The sequence below is a fragment of the Camelus bactrianus genome, chromosome 17 (genome assembly GCF_048773025.1).
Source record: "Camelus bactrianus isolate YW-2024 breed Bactrian camel chromosome 17, ASM4877302v1, whole genome shotgun sequence".
In the NCBI taxonomy this organism is placed as follows: domain Eukaryota; kingdom Metazoa; phylum Chordata; class Mammalia; order Artiodactyla; family Camelidae; genus Camelus; species Camelus bactrianus.
The window spans coordinates 9,700,881-9,725,364 of record NC_133555.1 but is presented as its reverse complement, the minus strand read 5'-3'; the positions used below and the strand labels follow the sequence as shown (position 1 = coordinate 9,725,364).

The 24,484-nt window shown below is 40.6% G+C and overlaps 1 protein-coding gene and 1 non-coding gene across 2 annotated transcripts in view; both read left to right on the top strand.

Moving 5' to 3' along the window:
- The first annotated feature begins 11,453 nt into the window (after nucleotides 1–11,453).
- Nucleotides 11,454–24,484, top strand: part of ARL8B (ARF like GTPase 8B) — a 47,305-nt gene continuing 34,274 nt past the window's right edge. The window contains exon 1 of the mRNA XM_010962388.3: nucleotides 11,454–11,780. Within this exon, the coding sequence (XP_010960690.1) occupies nucleotides 11,658–11,780 (123 nt within the window). The 5' untranslated portion in view covers nucleotides 11,454–11,657. The remainder of the gene's footprint in view (nucleotides 11,781–24,484) is intronic.
- Nucleotides 14,724–14,796, top strand: TRNAA-AGC (transfer RNA alanine (anticodon AGC)). Its single transcript has one exon. It is a non-coding gene; the product is annotated as a tRNA-Ala (tRNA).

Below are 24,484 nucleotides of genomic sequence, written 5' to 3'. Positions count from 1 at the left end.
CGACACAGCTGTCCCCACTGAATTCTTCATCAGTTGCAGATTTGTAAGCAAAATAAATATTGTCATTATTTTACATTTTTGGTAGTCCTTGGCCAGCAGTAGATAACCAGAACGCTGCTTTTAATCCCAGTGACAGCCTCCAAACTGCCCTTCCCTGTGGACTCCCACCCTCAAGCTTCTCTGTCCCCCTTGGGAAGGATTGCTCTTTATTTGGATGCTTTCTCTCCACAGATGGTATACAGATGGTTCAATATTTTGGGTCACAGCTTGTAGTGCTGACTAGTTTCTGACAATGATATCGAATAGCAGCTTGGAACATTAGCAGATCTGGTAAACTCTGGACTCAGAAATCAGGATGCTTCCTGGTGGAAGTTGAGCAGACCCCCTTCTTGGATTCTAAGGCCCCCTCTAGAAGCCTGCGTGCCCAAGTAGAGAGAACACCCCAACAGACAGATACCAGACTCCCTTCTAATCTTGATATATAGGGCTATGAGCTGGTCCTAATTCCATTTCAAACATAAAGACAAAATCATTGCTCACCCGGGGATCATGAGGCAATTCATACTGGTTAAATAAGCATGAGGAATTATTATTTTTATTAAATTACCGTGTATGCCACAGAAGGGTTGCTGAAAATAGATCATCAGAAACAGTGGTTTTCCTGGCCCATTCGAGGTTGAGACCAATAGAATGAACACTCCAAGAGGATCTTCTTTCTTCCTGTTTTCTTCATCGATACCCTAATGCCTAGGGCCTAGGACAGTGCTGGCACACAGTAGGTGCTCAGCAAATGTTTGTTGAACAAAAGCACAATTTCAAAGGATTCTCAGTGTGTTGTTTTATTTAGCAGAGGCAAGAAGAAGTTTACAGGAGATATAAAATCTGTATTTTCTACATGGAAATATCAGTGTTTAGAGTCCCTACCTCCTGTAACTGTGGGAACCTTCCTTGGAACTTACAAATCAGTGATGTCAGCTTGCAACCTCTACTCTTGAAGCCAACTGCAATTTACTACTTCATGAAGAAGTAGTTACTCTAAAGACAGGACAGAAAGAAAAAAAAAAAAAAAGAGATGTCCACATGATTCTGGGACGGTACTGGAGCTCTGTGAGACAGGCTCTCCATAAAGGCTCACTAGGTGTCTGGCTCTGGGCAGACCTCATTTAGACCCAGGAACTGATCTCAAGAGGCCAGAGGGATTTATAGATGATATGAAAGACATTAGACTTGATCTCTTGTTGTCAGATTTTTTCTCGGGATTTTGCTTGTTTTGCATTTTCTGTTTGCTTCTCTGAGCTTCATTAGACAGTTTCTTAAACATTCATTCCCAGTTGTCTATTCCCCCTCCCCACCTTCTTTCTGAGCCCACAAACCCAAACCCTCAGGGATGGGGTGTATAGTTGAGTGGTAGAGTGTGTGCTTGGCATGCATAAGATCCTGGATTCAATCCCCATTGCCTCTGTTAAGAGTTGGGGGGAAAAAAAAACCTTGAAGCAAAATACCCAGAAAGAACTGGCAAGCTATTTAAATTCAGTAGATTTTACTTGCATAAGGATGATTGCATTAAATTAAAACAACCAAAACTCCTCCTTTAATGACAGTTCACCTGACCATTAACTAGTAATGCTCATCATGATATTAATAGTTATAATTTCCTGGGTGCCTACTATATACCTGCCAGGTACTTTACTTACATAAGTTAACTTTCATGTTGGTGAAAACAGGGAAACAGGTTTGAAGAGATTGTCTTGCTCAGTGGAACAAAGGGGAATTACAAATCCTGATATGAAGGTGCCTATAATGTGTTCCGTGAAAAAAAGGCAAGTTTCACAAAAACATGTTATCCTTCATCAATAGAAACTGTACATAAACACATACACATGCACTCATATATCTGTGTGTACTCCTGAGAAAAATAGGCAGAAAGCTGCACAAACATAGGCAAGTTTCCTACCTTCCCCAAGCCTTGGTTTTTTATGTCTGTAAAGAGGGAGTAGTCAAAGTATCCATCACATAGGAAGGATGTAAGGACTAAAGGAAACAGTCTACATAGAGCATTTAGCACAGTGCCTGACACATGAGTGAGTCCTAGATTCATTTTTGTTATTATTATTATTACCACTACTACTGTTACTAAAGGAAATTCACCAAGCTGTCAACAGTGATTACTGCTGTTGAGAGGGAGTGAAGCTAGAGGGGCCAGGAAGCGGGTGGTGATTTATATTTTCTACCTGATACACATCTGGGTTGTTCGAAGTATTTACACCAATCAGAGGCTACTTCTATTATCTATATTATGTAAATTATTTGATAGAAAATAGCTCTCATGTCAAAAGTGATTTCCCCAAGTGCCTCTATCTTTTGCTAGGAGCAACCGGTAAAATAATAATGAACTTTAAAAAAAAAAAAAAAAAGTCTGAAAGCTCTATTCAAGTGTTTCTGTTCCATAGCTTATTTTTGGCACCAGAGCAGTGTGTAGAACCCGAGGTTATTAAAGTTTTCTTTGGATGCCCTGAATCAGTGTTCCGCAGGGCACACCACCTGCCTGGGTCTGGTCAACGCCGGGGGCGTTTTGGACGGACGTGTCTCTTCTGAAAGCTTCTAGGCCGCCTTTGAACCCGGCTTGGCGGCGGATAAACATCTGGAGCATCCCAGACGATCCCGCTGCGCGTCGGAAGCGCGTTCCCGCCCCTCGCTGCCCGGAGGAGCCCTGCAGTGCTCCCGGCAGCCGCCAGCTGGAGCGCACCGGCGGCGGCGCGGCCCCGAGCCCGCGGCACCCGCCCGCATCCTTTCCGAAGCTGGGCAGAGGTTCACCTGCGTCTCCCTTTCTGCACCTGTCTCTTTATTCCATTATCAAAGGTTGCTGTAGGGGTTTAATAAAACCAAACCGAAACGTTGTCAAAGGACAGGGAGCCGAATGTAGAGACGACTGGAAACTTGCTGTTACATCATTCATCGGGAGTATTTGCATATCCCCCTACCGGGTGTCAGAGGGAAAGCCAGGAGGCTGGGGACACCCAGCAGAGTAAGGCAATCCCTGCCTTCAGAGGGCCTCAGTCTGGTTAGTAATTATCAGGTAAAAGTTTGTTGCAGTGAAACCATTTGGCTCTGCTTTTGTCTGAATCACCAAAATTGTAGATGTCCCATATCAATGAGATGTGTGAGTTCGCCATGCAGGACTTGCAAAAAGAGATAGCTTGGAGGTGCTGAACCCTTCACCCCCACTGAGGGCAGGAAAGGGATCCAGAGGGGGAATTAAAGGAAAAGGTGCTTGGAGGGAGCTGTTGATGAGTTCCCCAATCCTCATCCCAAGTGAAGGACAATGTTAACTTAAACCTAGGGACAGGGGCTTTAAAGGGACCCCTTAGAGAGGCTGCCTGGGTGATCTAAAACATGCAGCTCTGGGGTTGGCTAGCTGTTCTGACTGAAGAGAAAAAGACATTACTACAATGGGGCCAGTCTGATCCTCACAGTTTGTGAAGGCAAAGTACAGTGTTTCCAGGGAACCGGATGTGGATCACGTGTGGAGAGAACTGAAGTGGGGCTGCCTTAGGTCTTGTCCATGGAGACTGCAGTCCTGGTGGAGTGAGGATATCTCAGCAGGAAAAAGATAGACTCTTGGATACTCTGGTTCTAAAGGAAGGACTCCCTAATCTGCCTGCTGAAACAGAGATGCATTCACCTGGATGGAGTGAACTGCAGGTGTGATGTTCCCAGTATTTTTAGCTCCAGGAGGGAGACGGCCAGTGTGAAACATCTGCCGTGCCTGGAGAGTGCCAGCATCCATCGTGGTGGTGTTGGTCAAGTCAACTCTTTCTGGCCCCCACACCCCGCTCCCTACCTCCACTAGGTCTATGCTTCATGGGTAAGGTGACCATATGCCCCAGTGTGACCAGGATGGTTCTGATTTACATCTGAAGTTCTGGCATAATTATGAACAGCACCCCCTTTCTCTCTTAAAAGGGTCCCATTTTAGATGATAATTCCATGTCCATCCTACTGATGGAAGAACAGGGGTAACTACTTAGGCAGGTGTTATGAATTGAATTGTGTCCCCCCCCTACCCCTCCAGTTCAAGTGCTAACCGCCAGTGCCCCAGAATGTAACCTTATTTGCAGATGAGGTAACCAACTTAAGGTGAGGTCATTAGGGTGGCCCTCATCCAGTAAGACTGGTGTCCTTAGAAAAAGAGAATTTGGACACAGGACACAGAGGGAGACACGCACACAGGGAGAAGGCCATATGAAGTTGAAGGCAGAGATGAATGATGCCGGTACAATCCAAGGAACCAAAGATTGCCAGCAAGCTACCAGAAGCTGGGGTGGAGGCCTGGTACAGATTCTCCCTCTCAGCCCTCGGAAAGAACCAGCCCCGCTGACACCTTGATCTCAGACGCCTAGCCTCCAGACTATGGAACGAAACATTGCTGCTGTTCAAGCCTCCTAGTCTGTGGTCCGTTTTCACAACAGCCCTGGGAAGTGAATACACCCAGAAACAGAAGCAGCCAGTCTTGTCCTCTGTCCCTTCCCAAAGGTCCACTCTGCAGCTGGCTCAAACTGGGCACCAGGAGACTTCTTACCTGAAATACATTTTTTGTTTTTTTCAATTTCTTAAGACTACATATATTTGTAATGGAACCAGAAGTGTGTGCACTAATTTAAAGTGACAGGAGGATGTTTTTATGATGTAGGAATGACGGGTGCCAGGGAATAACCACTGCACAGAGTGATGGCAGAGCAAAGGGGGCACTGGATGCTGCAGTCTAGGGCGCATTGTCTGTAGAAGATAAATCCAGTAACAAACCAACAACAATTCACCAACTTTTTATGACGGCTGTGCTGCAGTACTGAGCAATCTCAGTGATAAAATCCTCCTCCCTGGCTTGGACACTGAAGCCACCGGCTGTATCCTAAGTGCTCATTATAAAGCACCCGTGAGGACAGCACAGACAGGACTCCCAGGGCATGCTGCTGTAGACCGGGAACGCTTAGGAGGGGCTGTGCCGATAGAGTTCTGGGTAGGGCGCCTGTGGCAGGAAGACACAAAAGGGAATTTCCACATCAGGCATTGGAATCTCGGATGTGAGAAGTAATAACAATGGCATTTAAGGAGAACGTGCTGTGAACAGGGCACGGTGCTAAGTGATGCTGTTGTACTTTTCATTCGACTCTCGTGACAGCCCTGAGAGGTAGACACTATTTCCATTTGGGTTCAGAGAGGTGAAGCAATTTACCAAAGGTCAGAAGGGAGAAAAGTGGGGTGCAGACCAGCTCCTGATTGACTCCAAAATGCATGCTTTTCTTACCCCCAAACTGGGTTCGCCTCGATGTGTGTTGAGCCAAAAGATACAACCCAGCCAAAGAGCAAGAGAAGGAAGGACTTTCTCACTTGCAGCAAGTAAGGAGAACACCAGGGGTCTTCCCCAAAGCAGTATCTCCCCAAAGAGCAAAACTGGGGAAATTTAAAGCTAAGAGTACATGCATATTCATGAAGGGGCTTGAGCAGAGAAGAGTTCAGCACAGAACTGGGGCAAAGGCTGCCAGAGTCCAAGCTTTACTTGATTAAAGTCACGAGGGCCAGAAAAGGTCCACATCATCATCCCTTAGGTTCTGACCAGTCTGGGGTCTCAGCACGTGGTTACCATCCTCCACCACGGTGGGGACTTAGTTCCTGCAGGACTCAGAGATACGCATCAGATTGTTACGAGTATCCCTCGAGGAAGAGCCAGGACTCTTACCGATAAACTGTTGTTTCTTGATAACTTTTCCTTCTCTCCTGTGTTCCCTTAAAATCATTAATTACTGAGACCTGTTCACTGACAAGCATTGGGGCCAGGCTTAGATCACAAAACGGCTTAGGCCAAAAATGGCTTCTCTTACGTCAAGAAAACCATCCTTGGTCCTCTTTCTCTGGGGAACCCCCTCACCCTGTCTGCTTATACTTTTACCCCTGAAACAATAACACTGACTCATCATCAAATCCACCAAACGGCAGTGATGACCTGGATGAAGCAGAGACCCACTTGAAAAAAGTTACTGCATCTATCCTGTACAGCGTATTATTTTGATTTTCTATTGTTTCTTTGACTTTGTTGGTTTTTATTTCGTTTCCTTACCTTACTTTATTCCTTTCATAGATAGTCTTTGGTTTTGTTTTTATTCTTAAATCTATTTTAGGCAGGATTCTTACCAGAGCATTTGACAGAAACTCAGATCCAAACAGCCTAAGGAGAAAGAGAGTGGTTATCGAACATAATTGAAAAACTCAAAAGAACAGCTTCAGGCCTGGCTGAACCTCGCTGCTCCAACAAACAGAAATCCTTTGGGTCCCTTTCTCCTCTATCCCATGGTCATGTAGATGTTTCTGAGTTCCACTGATGATTCTTTTCTTTGTTGTTGTTGTGGGGGTTTTTTTGGGTGACATTCCATGTTTCTTTGTTTCTTTTAAATATTCAAAGTCATAGACTGTCAAATTTAAGAGAGTTATTTCAGAGGTTTTTTAGGGAATTCTGTATGTCCTATTCTGTATAATATAGTAACAGTGAATACATGACACTGTACATTTGTCAAAACCCGTAGAACTATGTAACACAAAGAGTGAACCCAAATGTACCCTATGGACTTTAGTTGATAATAATGTAGTAACATTGGTTCATCTTTTATAACAAATGTAACAAATACAAGTGGAGAAGCTGTAGCGGGTGGGAAGCAGGTTATGGGAACTCTATACCGCCTGCTCCATTTTCTGTAAACTTAAAAATCCCCTAAAAAAAAGCTATTAAAAAATTATTCCCTTCCCCATGTAGAAATCCCTTCCCGAACATTTCAGTCAGACTCCTATGAAATCACAAGATTTTAGAGAGAGGGAATTCCTAAATTTTATCTTACCCAAACTTTCACTTCATAGATAGGGAAACTAAAGCCCAGGGAGGAGAGGTGACTTGCCCAAGGTCACTGTTTAGTTTTTCAAGCCAGAATAAGAACTTTTTTTTTCGAGATAAGGCTTTTCCTTCCTAGCAGAGGGTGCTTTGCATCACGCCGAGCTGTGTGGAGTATCTATTTTCTACCTTTGGAATTCTCAAGTGATTGACTGTTCTTACAGTGGGGTTGGCCAGCTCAGTTTTGGACTAACGAGGAATGTTTCTTCTCTAGACTACTCCCTACCTGGTTCTTGCTTCTCTTTTCCTGAAGCTGGCACTGTCCTTTTAAAAGACAGAGCTGACATTCTGCCCCTTATAGATTTTGAAAGGCTGCCTCTACGACCTGGGCTGACATCCATGGCTAATGAAAGATTATGGCTTCTTGACTGACTTGGCCAAAATGCAGACGTGTCCTGCCGAGAAGGCCCAGGTGCCGTCATTTGAAGATGCTATGAAGCTGATAATCAGGCCGGTGGAAACATATGGAATACGTCACGCTCATTTTATTCTTTGTCTAAAACTATTATCCCGTTAGACAAACGTGAAGCTGAGGAAACAGCGAAGTGGTGAGACATTAACCGACTCATTTTCTCAGAATGGGTTTATTGGTTTAAGTAGAAATGATCCCTCTTCTTAAGGAGATGACAGCTCAAAATCATGTCCCTAGGTGCGATATTTCCTCCTCTGTCCCTCAGTTTTCTCAGAGCTAAAACTAAAGTGGTCTTCAAGGATGCATTTGGCTCTGATCATGGAATTTTTCATGTCTTATACAACAGCCAGGTAGCAAACCCATGGGTTAGGCTTATCACTTGTCCTCATCATCCACGTTCCCAGCACACCAGGACTCCTGACCTTTACATGTGACTTATGAATGTGTCTGAGCACGTGATCCTGCTCTCCCATGTTTTTAAACTTAATTCTAGATGAAGTTCAGAGGGAAGAGTTCACCGCCAGACTACGTCAGGGACTGAGTCCAGCAGAAAATGCCCTTTCAGTTAAAATCTCAAATAAGAGTGATATCTTTACCCCTGTTTTACAGATGAGAAACAGAGCCCCTGAATTAGTGACCAAATGTCCTGAGTCACTGTGTTCCAGAAATAATGCCTAGTATTTAGTGAATGCTCATGCTGCGCCAGGTGCTACATAGTAAGAGCTTCCTGTGGACTCATTCATTTAGTCCTCACAGTTATCCTTTGAGGCAAAGAACACCATTATCTCCCTTTATAGAGGCACAGAGAGGTTAAGCAACTCGCACAGTTCACACAGAGATAGGTAGAGAAGCTGGTATCAGAATCAGGCATTCAAACTATGAACTCTGTACACAGTAAGCATATCTTGCCTTTCATTACCTTGCTTTATCTAATTTACTACGGAAAGGGAGCAGGACCCTTTGAGGCACCTCCCCCCCACCTCTGACTCTTATATATAGAAAAGCTGAAGTCTCCCAGGCCTCCCTGAGTCACAGAAGAGCAGGCTCAAGCAATAGATTAGGACACGCCTGCAGGCACTGGGGGGTGGCAACCGCTCTGACCACCTCTCTCAATGATTAACTGAGATTATTCCTTCAATTCCTTTAAAAACGTTCATGGCTGAACAGAATCTTCGGAGTTTTTTTTATTCTTTTTTTTTTGTCAGGGAAGATGCTGGGCCCACCAGATGGCTGGCATTCTGGTTAAAAGCAACTTTCCTTTTTGTTGCCAGGGCTGTTGCCCCCAGTATCATATCCGTGCCCCTCCCCCAACTAGAAACCAGTTACTCTTTCTAAGTCTCAGAAGGCAACTGCAGAGAAGAAACAAGAACTGGTTAGAATCCAGTCCAAGATGGTGGAGGATTTGACTTCATTATACACTCATTGTAATGTAGTAGCATGCTAAATGACACACCCACCAGCACCGTGACAGTTGGCGATTGCCATGACAACAAAGTCCATACGAGGACTAAAAAGCCCATGCAAGGACTGATTGGCTCCATCACAGCCAGGAGGAGGACGTGATGGCAGAAGCCTCCCAGAAAAGTCCACATGGCCTAACCTGGGCCCGAGCTGTCCCTGCCACCCATCTTGGCTGAAGGCTCCCCATTCCAGCACCTCTTCCTCACTTGAGCGCTTTTCTTCCTTTTCCTCTTTTGAGAAATAAAAGCAGTTTTCGCTCTGTCCCTCTGCATCAGCTGGGAATTTTTTCCAGCCATGAGGCAAGGACCCACACTTTGGTGGGCCTCCTAATTTAGGGGTCTCACTGTCGGCTAACACTATTATTTAATTCTCATTTTAATCCTATGAATGAGGTACTATCTGTAGTGTGCTGGTAAATATCTAACAACTGGCTCTCCTGGGAAGGGAGGAACCTAATTTGTAGTGTCTGCCAGTTTCTATGGTGCAGGTATTCCCACAGTGGTTGATTTCAAGCTACCAGTGTGACATCGATGAACCCAGAGCTGGGAAGAAATGTTCATTGACTCCCTATAATAAGGTATTTGCATCATATGGATAAAATACAGGTAGAGAGCTTCAAGGACATAGATTATAGTAAACTGTATTAAAATAATTAGGAAATGATGAGTTTTGAAAATATTTTTGAATATTTCTGCCTTTATTTTTAATAAAATAATTTTAACTGTAAGTTAAACAAAGGAAGCTACAGAATAATGGCTACAACATGTTTCCATTTTTGTGCATAAGAGAAAACTCTCTACCCCATATATGTGTATAAATGTTTATTTGATCAGAAAACAGTAAACTCTTTTTTTCTTTCTTTTTTTAAATTGAGGTACAGTCATTTACAATGTGTCAATTTCTGGTGTACAGCACAATGGCCCAGTCATGCATATACATACATATATTCTGTCTCATATATATATTTTTCATTAAAGGTTATTACAAGATATTAAACATAGTTCCCTGTGCTATACAGGAGAAACTTTTTTAAAATCTATTTTTATGTATAGTGGCCAACATTTGTAAATCTCAAACTCCCAAATTTATCCCTTCCCACCCCCTTTTCCCAGTAACCATAAGATTGTTACCATGTCTGTGAGTCTGTTTCTGTTTTGTAGATGAGTTCATAGTGTCCTTTTTTAAAGAGTAAACTCTTAAAATGAGTTACTTCGGAGATGGGGAATTGAGGATGCCAAGAGACAGATTACCTTTTTCTTATTATACCTCTGTACTATTTGATTTTTTTTTTACAACTATCATAGTGTGCTTTTATGATAAAAATTTTTATGAAGTTTTTTTTTTTAATGGGAGACTAGAACCAGGAGGTAAGAAATGACTTTTCTGTTAAATGATTTTAGAGGTGAAGAGAATTATGATCATTGTAAAGGTTGAGGAATGTTCAACTTCCCGTTTTGAAATTAGTTTGTTTGCTTGTTCATTGTCTTTGCCACCAGAATGGAAGCTTCGTAGTGGCCGACCCCCAAGTGTGTACAAAGTCGTGTACAAAGCCAGCACCATGGCTCTCTTATGCTGGTATGATAGTTTCCTAACTCATCTCACTGCTTCTGCCCTTTCTTTCTGGGTTAGTTTGCTAGGGCCACTGTATCAAAGGACCACAAACTCTGTGGCTTAAAACCACAGAAATTTATTGTCTCACAGTTCTGGAGGCCAGAAGTCCAAGATCAAGATGTTAGTAAGGCTGGTTCCTTCTGATGCTGGGACAGAGCATCTGTTCATGCCTTTCCTCCAGCTCCGGGGGGTTTGCTGGCTATTCCTTGGTGTTCCCTGGCTTGCAGCTGCAGCACTTCATTCTCTGCCTCTGTTGTTGCATGGCTCTCTCCCCTCCTGTGTGTACGTCTCTTATCTTCTTAGAAGGACAGCAGTCATTTTGGATTAAGGGCTCACCATACTCCACTAAGACCGTCTTAACCGATTACAACGGCAATGGCCCTATTTCCAAAGAAGGTCACACTCTGAGGTACTGGGGGTTAGGACTCCAACACATCCTTTCAGGAGGACACAGTTCAACCCATCACGCCTTCCTACAGTCAGTTCTGCCTGGAGCTGCCACAGCAAACTTCTAAAAATATATATTGGTTCAATCTCCCATTCCCCATATTCTTGTTTTCTTGTCTTGTACCAAACTATCATTTAATACATAGCTGGCATTTTGCCTTTATGTTCCTTGAAAATATTTCCTGGACATCATTCTGTATCAGTTAATAGAGAACGTTCTCATTCTTTTTTAAACAGCTGTAAAGTATTCCCTTTTGGGGACATACTAGAATTTATTTAATCACTTCCCTACTGATTTACACTTGGGGCTTCCATCTTTTGCTATGTAGGAAAGCAATTTTCATGCTGACTCCGCCAGTCTTGAAGTCTTTCTGCCCAGAGGAGACTGCCAATAAACAATTGTTGAGAGAATGAATGAATTCACCAACATCAATGAGCCATGGAGGGTGGTAGAAAGGGAGCCCGAGGTCGGAGCGCTGGTACGCGGCGCTGCGCGCCGAGTCCACAGCAGGTGGCGCTGCAGGCGGCGGGCGCACCTAGCCGGGCGGGCCCCGCCGCTCTTGCTGTGGACGCCGACGGCGGCGCGGGGACGAGCGTGGGGGGTAGGGCGAGTCATATGACCTGCTCGGCTTCCTGGCTCCGGCCGCCGCCGCCCGCCCGTGTCCGCCAGCGTAGCACCGGGGCCCCGAGGAACCGTTGGGGGGATCCGGGCAGAGGCCCGCTCGTGTGGAAGTCGCCGCCGCCACTGCGCGCCCGCTCGCCGGTCCGTCCTCCCTGCCGGCCGCCATCATGCTGGCGCTCATCTCCCGCCTGCTGGACTGGTTCCGCTCGCTCTTCTGGAAGGAGGAGATGGAGCTGACGCTCGTGGGGCTGCAGTACTCGGGCAAGACCACCTTCGTCAATGTCATCGCGGTGAGTGCCCTCCCGCTCACCCGCCCAGGGCGCCGCAGCCCGCGGGTCAGGCCCGGCGTTCGCCGAAGGCCTGGCTTGGGGCTCCCCTCAGCGCGGCGGGGCTCTTGGGATTGTGTGTGTTTGGGTGGGGGACGCGGGGAGACAAGACGTGACCGTCACCTCCCCGAGGGCCAGGACTTGGAGTTTCCCGCGTGTTGGTGGCTGAAGTGTAGCGCTGAGATCGGCAGCTGAAGGGTTAGTTCCATGTAGTCATCTTCTTCCAAGGTGTGTGTCCTCGTCGCGGCCGGGGCTTGGAAAGGGTGGAATTGGGCTTGTCAGATTTTTAAAGCGCTTGGAGGACTGGAGTTTCTTTCGGGTTTGCTCTCTGGGGGCAGCGGAAGGGTTAACTCCAGCTTGTCACTTTCCTGAAGGGTGGGATTTGGCGAGTCCGTCTGTCTTGGGAGAAAGCATAAAAATTTAGATCCTCTCACTCGCCACTCGGGACGAAAAGTCCCATTGTGAGAAAAGCAGGGGACCATTGTGGACTCCTTTCTGAATTCTTTGGGCAGCTTGTCCCCTGTAATTCAGTTACTGGTTTTCATCCGTTTCCCTCGGGGCCAAGATCCAGTTGATTGTGCTGCATTCGTGGGTAGAAGCTGGGGAGAGACATTTCCAGCCAGTTCACAGTAGTGCTCAGCTTTTATTAAGCCGAGCAGTTGTAGGGGTTGGGGGTGGGGTCTCCGCTTTTCTAAAACTAATTGCCCTCGTCGAGGTGGTAAGATGGATCTTATCAGTCAGCCAGCTACGTTGAAAGAAAGGGGTTGGTCTCTTGGGATGGCGCTTTCCTACATGAATAGAGAGGAAGGGACTCAGCAGGAATATAGCTCATTCCACGTACAGGGCAGGGGTGTCTGGGAGGGAAATTGCCCTGGGAACCTATACACAGTGTGTTGTTTATCCCACAGTGATTGAGGGGAAGGAGGATGATGACATTTTGCTTGTTTGGTTGGCTGGGGAAGGAATAAGAACGAGAGATTCTCTCAATCTTTATTTAGAGCCTGGGAGTTGCTGTGACTCACTCAGTCTTAGCTGGTAGGGGCTTGTGCTTGTCGGGGGTGAACTTTAGAGCCGTTCCAAAGAGAGATGGCAGCAGCTCCTCCACGTTTTAGATAATGGGTGAAATCCCTATTTAATAGGAGACTAGCTGTCCAACTGGTTTGGTTATGGGAGTGATTCAAACACATCTCGCTTGTTGTAGAACACGAGAGCTTGTGTAACTTGTGACTCTTAGTCCTTGCAGTTACAGAGCCACAGGAATGAGTAAGACTTGGAGAAAGAGATTAGCAGAACCCAGAGTTCCTTTGAGGAATGTTGCTTATAAGCATAAAGAAAATTTGCCTACTTGTTTGGCTCTTTTTGTAATATGGTTTTGGGGGGTAGTGCTTGAAATGACTACCTTTTCAATATGTGTAGATGAGTGGAATGTGTATCTAATACCCCTAAAATTAATAAGGAAAAACTTTGAGCTAAGTATCCATATTTGAGCTTTTATATGATGTGGAAAAGATCAGCCTGAGTGCAGTTGAGCTCACTGAACTGTAAATTTTCTGATATTCCCTTTAAGTAAGAATTGGAATCTCCTTGTAAATCCTACCCTTTGACAAGACTGAAGTAATTTATAATGTCGATAGGTGTATTACTGCAGTCAGTTGTTGAGTTTTTTGCAGACAACTAGTTAAGCTCGGGAAACCTAAAAAAGTTTAGTAAATCTTTGAGGAACTTTTAAAAACATAAGCATGAAAGTCATGCTTATGTTTTTAGTTGACAGTGTAGTTTAATATAACGAGTGTGAACTTTGAAGTCAGGCAGCCTGGGTTTGCAGTCTGGCTCTGCCACTTAGCAGCCTGTATCCTCTCTCAGTCAGTCCTTGCTTTCTTGTCTATTAAAAGGAGATAATAATAGGTTTCTTACAGATTTGCTGCAAGTACATGATGTTAAATGACTCTCATCATGCCTGCCATAGAAGGGGCTAGGTAAATGGTAACTGCTGTTATTGTATGTAATGGGTACACTCATTTAATGCAGAAACAGTATTTTGAAAAATGTTCAGAAGAAAGCTGGCTGGTGTCATTTCCTCCTTTGAATTTGTGTGTATATCCAAACGTGGCCTGCTGTACTGGATTTATAGATAGTGGCAAGTAATCACATCATGTCCTCCCCCCATCTTTTTTGCATTAGATTATTTTAACAACATAGCTTCTGGAAAACTGTTGAACTAAAAGTGAATTATTATTTTAATGTTAGAGTATTCTTTTTGAATGATATGTTGTGGGTAGGCTCTGTTAAGAAAAAAATTGTGACTGTAATTGCTTGTGACCTTTAAGAAACTGAAAAGAAAAAATCTCAGTAAATTTCATACTTCAAAAAAAAAACCTCAGGCTTTAACCTAATCTGTAATTCTTACAAGAATATATTGACAATGAGGAAAAAGTACTTAAAAGTGAAATTTACAGACTTTTAGATAGAAACAATATGTCCAGAATAGTAAATTTATCTTGATCTTTTTTTTAAAAAACGCACTATTTTTTTGTAGAAAGTGTTTTGATTTATAGACTCAGGAATTCAGACGTGTTGAACACTATGTGTCACTTTAGAAAGTTGGCCATTTCTCAAGTTCAACTAGTAACTTCCCAGGTATGAAAAGCTTCAGGTGAAGCCAGTTTACTTAGATAAAAGTCAATTTTTTGTAAACATCAAAGTAAAATGTGGCTATCTTTTCTACTTTAAAAGTTAAGAAAATTTTAATAGAAGTCATTTAACTTACTCAAAAGGTTTATGAAGCTGAATTACTTATTGTAGGATTTGGTCTCTGAATTCTGAAAATTCTGAAATTTGGCAGTTTGCTTACAGAGAGTTTCAATCCTAAAATTCATATTCTTAGGGTTTAAAACCCAAAATGAGGGTGGAGGGTATAGCTCAGTGGTAGAGTGCGTGCTTAGCACGCACGAGGTCCTGGGTTCAATCCCCAGTACCTCCATTAAAACAAACAAACAAACAGACAAACCCAGTTACCCCCCCCCAAAAAAACCCAAAATAAATAAAACCCCAAATAATACCACATGTTACCTAATACTTTATGTCGAAACACTTAATTTACATAGTATTCTCTTTGTTTTGAACATTAAAAAAAGAAACACCTCTAGTCCTTAATTTTTGATGAGTGTCAGGGAATGAAATACTGCCCATTGCCAGGTGTTGTAACAGTCATTGCATAATAAATCATGTGTCCCATATGTGTAATGTATATTCAGTAACTTTCTTTTTATCTGAGACTCTTAGATTGGTGATAGGATAGTTACTGAGAAATGTTTAATAGAATTTACCAAAATGTGATAGGATGAGTTTTAAACACCTTCTGTATTTTTGAAATAAGTAGTGTTACAAAAATTTGTCTACATTTTTATGAAGTGTTGCTACCTCAAAGGTTAATCCTAGGAAAAGTTTATTACTGCTGAGAATTAGGAAAAGAAGATATTTGGAAAGATTGTAGAAATCTGGACCTAGAATAATTTTTTTTTAAAGAATTGTAGAAACCTTAACTAAGTGGTCTAATTTTACCCTAATTTTATAGATGTAGCTAGGAGATCCAGAAAGGTTAAGTGAAATTCCTGAGGCAACAAAGCTAATTAGTAGCAGAAATAAAATTAGAACCCAGGGCCAATGCACTTTCTACTTTTCTTGTCTTCCTCTGTGGATCCACCTGAGGGTAGAACCATAGAGCTGTGGATTGGGAGATCTTAATCCTTTAAACATCTTTTTTTTAATGTAAATGTACTACTATTATGAATCCGGGTAGCACTTTAAATCCAAGCATCTTAAACATTTTGACTAAAATTTGAAGACTATACACACACACACACACACACACACACACACACGATTGTGTGCATATGTGTATATATGTGTCTATATTAGGGGAAAGAATGATAATCTATGGAAAGTAGGAATAGTGGAATATTATAATACTATGTTTGGACATTTAAATAACTGGCTATTGGGCATTGGATTATTGAACTAAATTTAGTATCTTTAAAAAGCAGAAATAATTCTGTGATCAAAGTACTTGTTATTTAATTACTTTGGGGTAAGAATGGCGAAAACAGTTTTTAAAGAAAATGTACTGTAGCTCAACTCTAAACTTGAACAAATCTGAAACTTTACTGTAGCCTTCCAGTGAACTCGGCTTCAAATGTAAATTCCGAGTCGTGGAACCTGAAGCATCCTGCTAGAGAACTCTTCACAGTTCTTTATCCCCCATCCCTCTTGCCATCATTTTTTCTGTGCAGGCCTAGAATCTCAAAGTGAAATGTTCTCGTTAAGAAGCTGTTAAGAGTGCAATAAGGCATTTTAAATGACTAACATAGAAGATATTTCACAACTTGAAGCACTTATTAGGTTTCTCAAAGATAAAATGAAATGTCACTGAACATGGATACAGAATGTGTTGCAACTGTAAAAAATAGTTATATATTCTTTTTAGATGATCTTTTTTCTGATTAGCAAAGTAGCACAAGGTTACGAGTAGAAATTTTAAAAGAATACTGTAAAATATAAGAAACCACTATTCTCCACCATCCAGGGTTAACTACTGTCAGCATTTCAGAGTATTTCCTTTTCATCTTTCTTTTTAAAAAATATATGTGTCCAAATGCCATTTAAAAATGCTGTCTATAATGTTCATATCCTGGTTTGTTTTCTTTTAATTGTGATGTATGCATTTTTCTGTGCCTAAAACCGTCTTTAATGCCTTCATAATTTATTCTGTTATGGCATAACTTGTGGACATACTGTAATATATTTGATCATTTCCTCATTATTGGACATTTGAGTGGTTTCCAGGGTTTTGCTGTTGTACATCAATTTGATCTGCATTTCCTGAGGATGGGTTCCAGAGTTGGCATCGCTGGGTCAAGGGTACGAACGTGTTTCATGTCAGATGGCCAAGTTGCTTTCCAGAAAGTATGCACTCCTGCTGAGAGGCTCTTCTGAACAAATTTTATGAACGGTAGAAAGTTGGGCTTCAGTTAAGCACGTTCTCCTTTGGTATTTTTAGGCATACTTAGTTTTATTGGTAAGGTGAAGTTAACCAGCAGTGTTTTTAAACTGTCCTAACAGGTAATTGCTCTGCTCTGTCTTTAACTTTTTTAAAGTACCTATTTATGTGTCAGCAGGTGCTAAGATGGAGGCTATAGAGAACACAATTCCTTTTTCTTTTTTTAAATTTTTTAAAGTATTTTTAAAATTTAAAAAGTTTTTCTTTTGGGAGGAGGTAATTAGGTTTGTTTGTTTGTTTTTTTGTTTATTTACTTACTTACGTAATGGAGATTCTGAGGATTGAACCTAGGACCTCATGCATGCCAAGCAGGCACATTACCACTATACCATATTACCAGCTATGGCCTCCACCCATAATTCCTTTTTCAATTTTCTTTTTTATTGAACTTTCCAGGCAAGCCATATAAATACAGCTCATCCCCTTTAGCAATCACAGTCTAATTTGTTTTCAGCTTATTGGCGGATTGCATTAGGAGTTTGTATTCCAGAATTTTGGCATATTTCCACGTAGCCCTTACCTAACCTTACACTATATAGTGTGATGCTGCTTTTTGTGTGTGTGTGGTGGGGTGGTGGTTAAAAACAATGTTTTCTAAACCAGAGTCTAAGAAAGTTTGCCAAGTAGGCCACTTTTTGAAGCTGTGGCTTATGAAATTTTAAAAATTTATATCTTGAATATCATTTATAGTTGTATAAGTTGATTCATGTCTTTTGAGCTCGTGTATGAAAAAAATAAAGTAAAAAAATGTTAACCTTGTTATTTGCTGAATAGGTCAAAATTAATGATAATTTAAGGCATTTAGTTTTTCTAAGATGTGACAAACCAAAATTGAAATTTCTAATGGAGTAATTTGAGCTAATTTCTTTATTCAAAGTCAAAATCACATTCTATTGTACTGGTTTTTGTTTTTTTTTTTTTAATGTTACACTGTTTCTTAAATTAGATATTGGATTCTGTATTTGGATCTGATTCCAGTTTCCTCAGTTTTATATAATAGAATAATGTTCTTGTTTCATTTCCAAAGGAACTTTTTTTAAATTAAAAAATTAACAAAGCTTTAGGGTTCATTTAAAAATTATCCTTAAGGATACTATGTTTTTAATAAATCATAATATTGGCAAAATAATTTTAGGATTCAGGTATCGAAATAGTGACATTTCTCTGAAAATTGAGGTGTTTCCTTCTAAACTGGGTTGGAAAAGTAATCATTTGTAGTTAAAAAAAAAACAAAAACAAAACCTTGAATGATGATTGGCAAAATGATTCTTAAAATGTCTTTTGTACCAGTTTACTTGATAACAATTCCATATGCAACTACTAAAGTGGTTATTACTGTTAGAATATATTTTGAGCCTAAATTTGTTGACATTTGAATGTGGTATGGTTGGGTTTATTTGGAATATATTTAAATTAAGTGGCTTGTTACATAAGTTACAATGGCATGGAGGTTAGGAGTTGAGAGCCAGACTATTTAGGTTCAGATCCTGACTCTTCCACCTGTGTTATTTTTGGCAAGTTATTTAACCCCTCAGTATCTGTTTACTTACTTGTAAAGTGGGAATAATAGTAGTTTCTACCTCATAGTTGTTATGGGTTAATGCTTGTAAAACACTCTGAGCAGTGATCAAAACGAGGTGCATGTTAGCTGCTCGATTACCATTATGTGATCTTCCTGAGGGCCAGGATTTCTCTCTTTTGTTCACTGATGTATTCCAAATGCCTTAAACCAGTGCCTGGCACATACATGGTGCTCAAATGTATTTTCCAATGGACAAATATTATTTTATTTAAAATATAAAATTAAGAACAAATATCTTTCTGAACCCATATTCACATTTCAGTATGCAAAGTGTAGCATAATATTAGGAATGAGGGTTCTGGAGTCTGACAGATTTGGATTTGAATATCGATTTAGCCGTATATAACTTGTGTTAGCATCTGTGTGTTTCATTTTTTCCTCCTCAGTAAAATGTAGATGATCAAAGTACTGCCTCATAGAGTAGTTGTCAGAATGAAATGAATGTGTGCAGACTACCCAGCACCTTGCCTGGCACCTAGAGAGCACTCAGTGAGTGGAACTGCTACGTTTCAGGAATAATATTAGATGTAATCATCAGCCTTCATTAGATTGCTCTCGATTATATTTAGATATTAGTAGCCTTTGTTTAAGAAGTAAGCCTTCGTTTTGTTTAATTCACATTTTGAATCCTATTGACTTTTTTTTGATAGCTGAGATGGGCTGGTGGAAAAAATGTTTTAACCTCCTGGATAGGCTAGTCATTTTTGATGGACCAACTCGTACAATTCTTCCTTTTAGAAGATGAAGAGAGATCTGTATACTTCTCCTTGGACAGTGTGTATTTAATTGTGGAGTTGGTTGTGGGAGCATTTCTGAGCAGGGAATTGGAAATAGGAGTTGTCCTTTTGCTTGTCCCACCACTGACTAAATGGCAGGACTGTAGACAAGTCATTTAACTTCCCTGTTCTTCAGTTTTTGTGAAGAGTCAGTAAGCACTGAGAACCTTGATGTTTGAGAGTGAGCGGTGCTTTCTTGTACCTGGAATTAGAACTCTTACTCGTAGACTGGAGAATAAAATAAAAGGATAAGGATGCCGGTTATAAAATCCCAGCCTTTTGCCAGAAGAAAAACTGAGATGGTTTGCAGCTTTATGGTTAAGAGGTAGAAAGGTAGACGTTCCCAACAGGAAGAAAAAGGTGGCTCTATTGAGTAGTACCTGCCCTCTAGAACTTTGGTGCCCTGTACAAGTACATGCTTAGATTAAAATTTTAAATTTGGATATTGCCATTTGTGTTTGCTGTAACTTTTTAACTAAGATTTAAGATGCAAGTGGATTTTAGTCACTGTTGACAGCTCTAAATTTGCAAGCCCCGACAGGCAGTTTGCTGCCTGTGTTGCTCTGTTCTCCTGGATGAGAATTGGGCTCTGTGGACTGCATATTGGCTGGGCCAGAAAGGGCTTTTGGCAGAAAGCTCTTCCTTTCTTAAGGTGGCTTAGGGTCTGGTTTAGGCCTACTGGGCCTGTTTTTCCTTTACTTCTTGAAAGCTCATTTTGTCTCGAAAATGTTTTAAGGTGGATGTATAGGTTTTATCATTTCTGAATAGTTCTTATCACATGAATAACTAGGAAATGGAGGAAAGTAACATTTTTTCCTCCAAAATCTAGCCGTTTTGCTCCACTAGCTTTTAGTTTCCCTATTTTGATTTATTATTTCTTCATTCAGTGGCTGAATTATAAAACTAAAAACACTTGTTTTTTAAAAAGAATATACAAAATCTGTATTGTTTGAAAAATAGTGTGGATATACAAACAGGAAAGAATTTTTAATACCATTAAGCTTTAGTCATTATTAGTATCAGCTGAATATCCTTTGCATTTTTTCACCTGTCCCTTTATATATACAAATATATGCTTTTTAAAAATTGATAAAATTGACATATAACATTGTGTTCATTTTTTGTATAACATAATGATTCTGTATTTGTATATATTGTGGAATGATCACTACAGTAAGTCCAGTTAACATCGTCACTATACATAGCTACACATTTTTTCCCTTTTGATTACTCTCTCAGCAACTTCAAGTATACAATACAGTATTATTAACTATAATCACCATTCTGTATGTTACATCCCATGACTTATGTATTTTATAACTGGAAGCTTGTAGCCTGCTATCCCATCCTTTCACCTATTCCTCCCCCACCCCAACCACCAATTTTTTCACTGTGAGTTTGGAATTTTTAAAATTTTAGATTCCATACATAACTATCTTTCTCTGACTTATTTCACTTAGAATAATGCCCAATATATGCTTGCTTTTTTGTATTATTCTGATAACCTTTTTTTTTTTATTATTAAAGACTCAAAAAATTTCAATGTCTTCTTAGCTGTTATCAGTATGGTTTTCTTTTTAAAATAATATTGAAATGTGTACCATAAAAAACAAATATTTTTACCCACCCACCCTAGAAGCTCCAGAATGTTTACTGTGAACTAACATTTAGTCACAGCTTTGTCTTGCCTATTCCTATTCTGCAGGTCAGATTCTAAAGGGAAATAAGTGATGTGTGTACAATTTGTTGGTATAGTCTAATTTGGTAATGTAAGAAATTTTATTCTAACACTGAGTTTGATCCTGATTTTCCCTTTTCACTTTCATGCAGGATTATTCCCTCACAATATGTTTTCTTGACAACAGTGACGTGATCGTGCTGTCCGTACTAAGTAGTCCCATGTAGTCTACTTGATTTATCTACTTTGGTGGCTAATGGGCAGCTCGGTTTCATTCAGTTCAGAATGGAACTCTTGATTTCTCCCTCTGTCAATTCAAAGAACCAACATCTATCCTTATCTTAAAAATATTAAAACAAATAGATGTTGTAGGCTTTAATTAACCCTTATATGTATATTTTGGGCATTATTTTCCACTGTTGAGTGATTGAAATATTGGTGCCTAAAACTTTCATTTTGTGATTTTCTTTGGAGAACCAGAAAGTGGGCCAGATGGTTTGACCAGTTTTAACCTTTATGCTGTCCTGTCATCCTTTCTGTGGTAGGTATCTTCCTTCCAGATTGATCATATCACCTCCATCGTAATTTTCGCCACAGTTAACCACCATCAGAAATTGTCTTGCTTACTGTCTTCATCTCTTTTGTGATTATAAGTTCCATAGGGGCAGGACTTTCTCCTTTTTTCAATGCTGCATCCCAATGAAAAGAACAGGGCCTGGCACATAATAAGCTCTATAAATATTGAGTAAGTGAATGAATGAATATAACAGCAAAGTAGTGTATCTATTTTGTGTGTACTCAAACTATGTGCAAAGCATTGTGGTAGGAGATGATTCATAAATGTACCAGACGAGGTTATTTATGGTGGAGTATGTGCCTTAGAGTAGCCATGTATGGGATAGAAATAGTAAGTGCCTTAGAACTGGCACATGATGCTGTGGGAATCTCCCCACCTTCACCGAAGACATTGGGGAAGTTTTAGAAAGACATTTTGCTGACTTTTGGTAGGACCGTGGTGGGAATACCTGTTAAGCTGAGCTTTGAGTAGAGTGGTTTTCATTCATTCAATGAGTATTTGAAGCACTGTTGTAGGCAGCACACATACAATAAAGAATGAAACAGACATGGTTCCTTGCCCTGTGGAGCTTCCAGTTATCATGGAGGGAGGAAAAGATGTTCAGGAAGGAACAGTGGGAGAAGCAAAGATAAAATCGAGGGCAAGAATTTTTGTCAGATTAAGTATAACCTGCATGAAGGAAAAAAACCAAAAGGCTGGAAAAACAGATTGAATCAGTCCACACAAAGCCTTGACTAAATTTGAATATGTAGCCATCGGGAGCCATTGAAGATTTTTGTTCAGGGGAATGAAGAGCTCTGTTTCCAACGGATTAATTTAGTAGTAATATAGAGACCATCGAAAAGGAAATTGGTTACAAGATTATTACAAAGGTCTAGTTAAGAGATAATGAAGGGGAAGCTAGAGAGTAAGGGAGAGTAAGCAAGATTACGGAAGTGCAGTTTAGCAGTTGAATCGGATGTGCCCGGCAAAGGGGAATTTGTAGTCAAAGACCTTTTTAAGGATTTAAGTGATTGGTGGGGAATGAGATTGTGGAATCAACAAGTAGCAGATATGGGGTGGAGAAGGGGGGATGGATTTAGAAGGGAAGGGGATGAGTAGAGTATAAAATGTATTATACAATTAATGATATAAAGGTACTGTTGTTTGGGAAGGGAATTAATGCTGTATTTAAGTGCAGTGGAACTAAAACTGAGAATTGAAATTTCATCCAATTCGTATCTTTATCTTCAGGAGTAGTAAGAGACTTAGAAAGTAGTCGAACATTCACTCCTGGCTTCTCAGAAGAATGCTGTATTTTCTTTCTAGTGATTCATGTTAATCATCCTACTCTGCTGACTTTTTGTTTTGCCATTGTTTTGTTCACAAGAACCAAGCAGAATATCTCCACTCCTTTGGAATTGCGGTTGGGCTGTCTTGATTTATTTGTGGCACTTAGGTGCATTAATCTGTGCCCAGAATGCAGGCTGCCAGTACAGGTCATTTAGGCAACTGAATGAAGGCCGTGTATTCAGAGTGGTTCAGACTCTTTTATATCCTTGGAAGCCTTTGCTGTTGAATTTGAAGAGGAATGTTTCTGTGCCTGGAAAATGTCTGGTTTAGGTTTGTATAGTGTCTTTCTACTGAAGATGAAAGTTGGTAAGGGTAATTTGTGTGCTTTAAATGTAAAGGATAGTGGATAGTTTGGGATTTAAGTTGGGATTTTTCTTAGGTGCTGTGTAGTCTTGTAGACAGTATTAGGTTCAGAATATCAGTTTTCTCTCCTATCAGGTTACATTACTGATTATTTTACCATGTGGTTGAAAAGACAAAGTGTGATCCTCAGTCCTCATATCTGATAGGCTGTTTGATACGTGCTTAGAGACTCACTCATTGCAGTCTGTTGTGGGTTTTTAGTGCTCAAAGTGCTCTCAGACAGCAGTTCATCTTGGACCTTGTAGACATTACGATAAAACAAGACAGGAAATGTACCACCTACACTATGTCCGTTCTTAAGTGTAGTTAGCACAAAGAATGTTCCTAAACATCCTATTACTTCTTAATCATCCTTTCCTCTATGTCCATCACACAGGGGGCATTCAGTAAAAATCTATTCATTTATTTAGTTATTTGAACATTTGACTGTTCTATGAAGTGCTTTCACACACAAAGCATTGTATGATTTTTTTAACTCCCTTGTTAAGTAGATATTCATAAGCTTATACAAGGTAAAGAAAGGCTTAAGTGACAGTTTTTAGATACGCCTGGAATTCAGCTCCATTCCATAAAAAAGGTGAGCTTTGATGAATACATGTTTACAGACAAATCCTTAAGGATCTTGTTTTTCCACCTAATAAGTACAGCTCTTTCGAAGTCCTGTAACTGAGACTAATTTGGAAATTGGACATGACATTGTGCAGTTCCATATGCAATTTTACCTTTCTTTGGCTCTTTTTTGCCATATGCTTTTAAATCTGCTTTACTAATTGTATAAGTATGTCCTTGCTTTATCCTTCCTAGGAACATTTGTAAATATTAGTTTTTTTGTCTTGTTTGTTTTTGTTTTTGTGAGACTTTTGGGGGGGGTCCTTATATTTGCCAGTGAAAATTAGCAAGGTAGGTTTGAGGAAGGATGGAGGAAGCAAGTCTTTGAAATACATGTTAGATTGGGTAATGGAGGAGTATGAGACTTTCAAGCTATCAAGACTTAAAAAAAAATTTTTTTTTTGGCCTACAATACATTTTTATCCCCTGGTGTCCCTTTTCCCTTTGATGACACTGTCTTACACGTTGCTGAGGTCTCAGATTGTAAAACCTTGCCCCAGCTCTTCTCCCAGGCAAAGTTAATTACCCCTTGCTCCATTTTCATAGTACTTTGTCCAGAACTATATTTAATTGTGCCAATTATCTCTTCATCTGTCTCTACTTCAAGACTGTAAACTTTCTTATTATTTATGCCCTCTTAAGTGTAGCTCTGGGCCTGACTCAGTAGGAGCTCCATAATTAGACTTCAGAGAGTG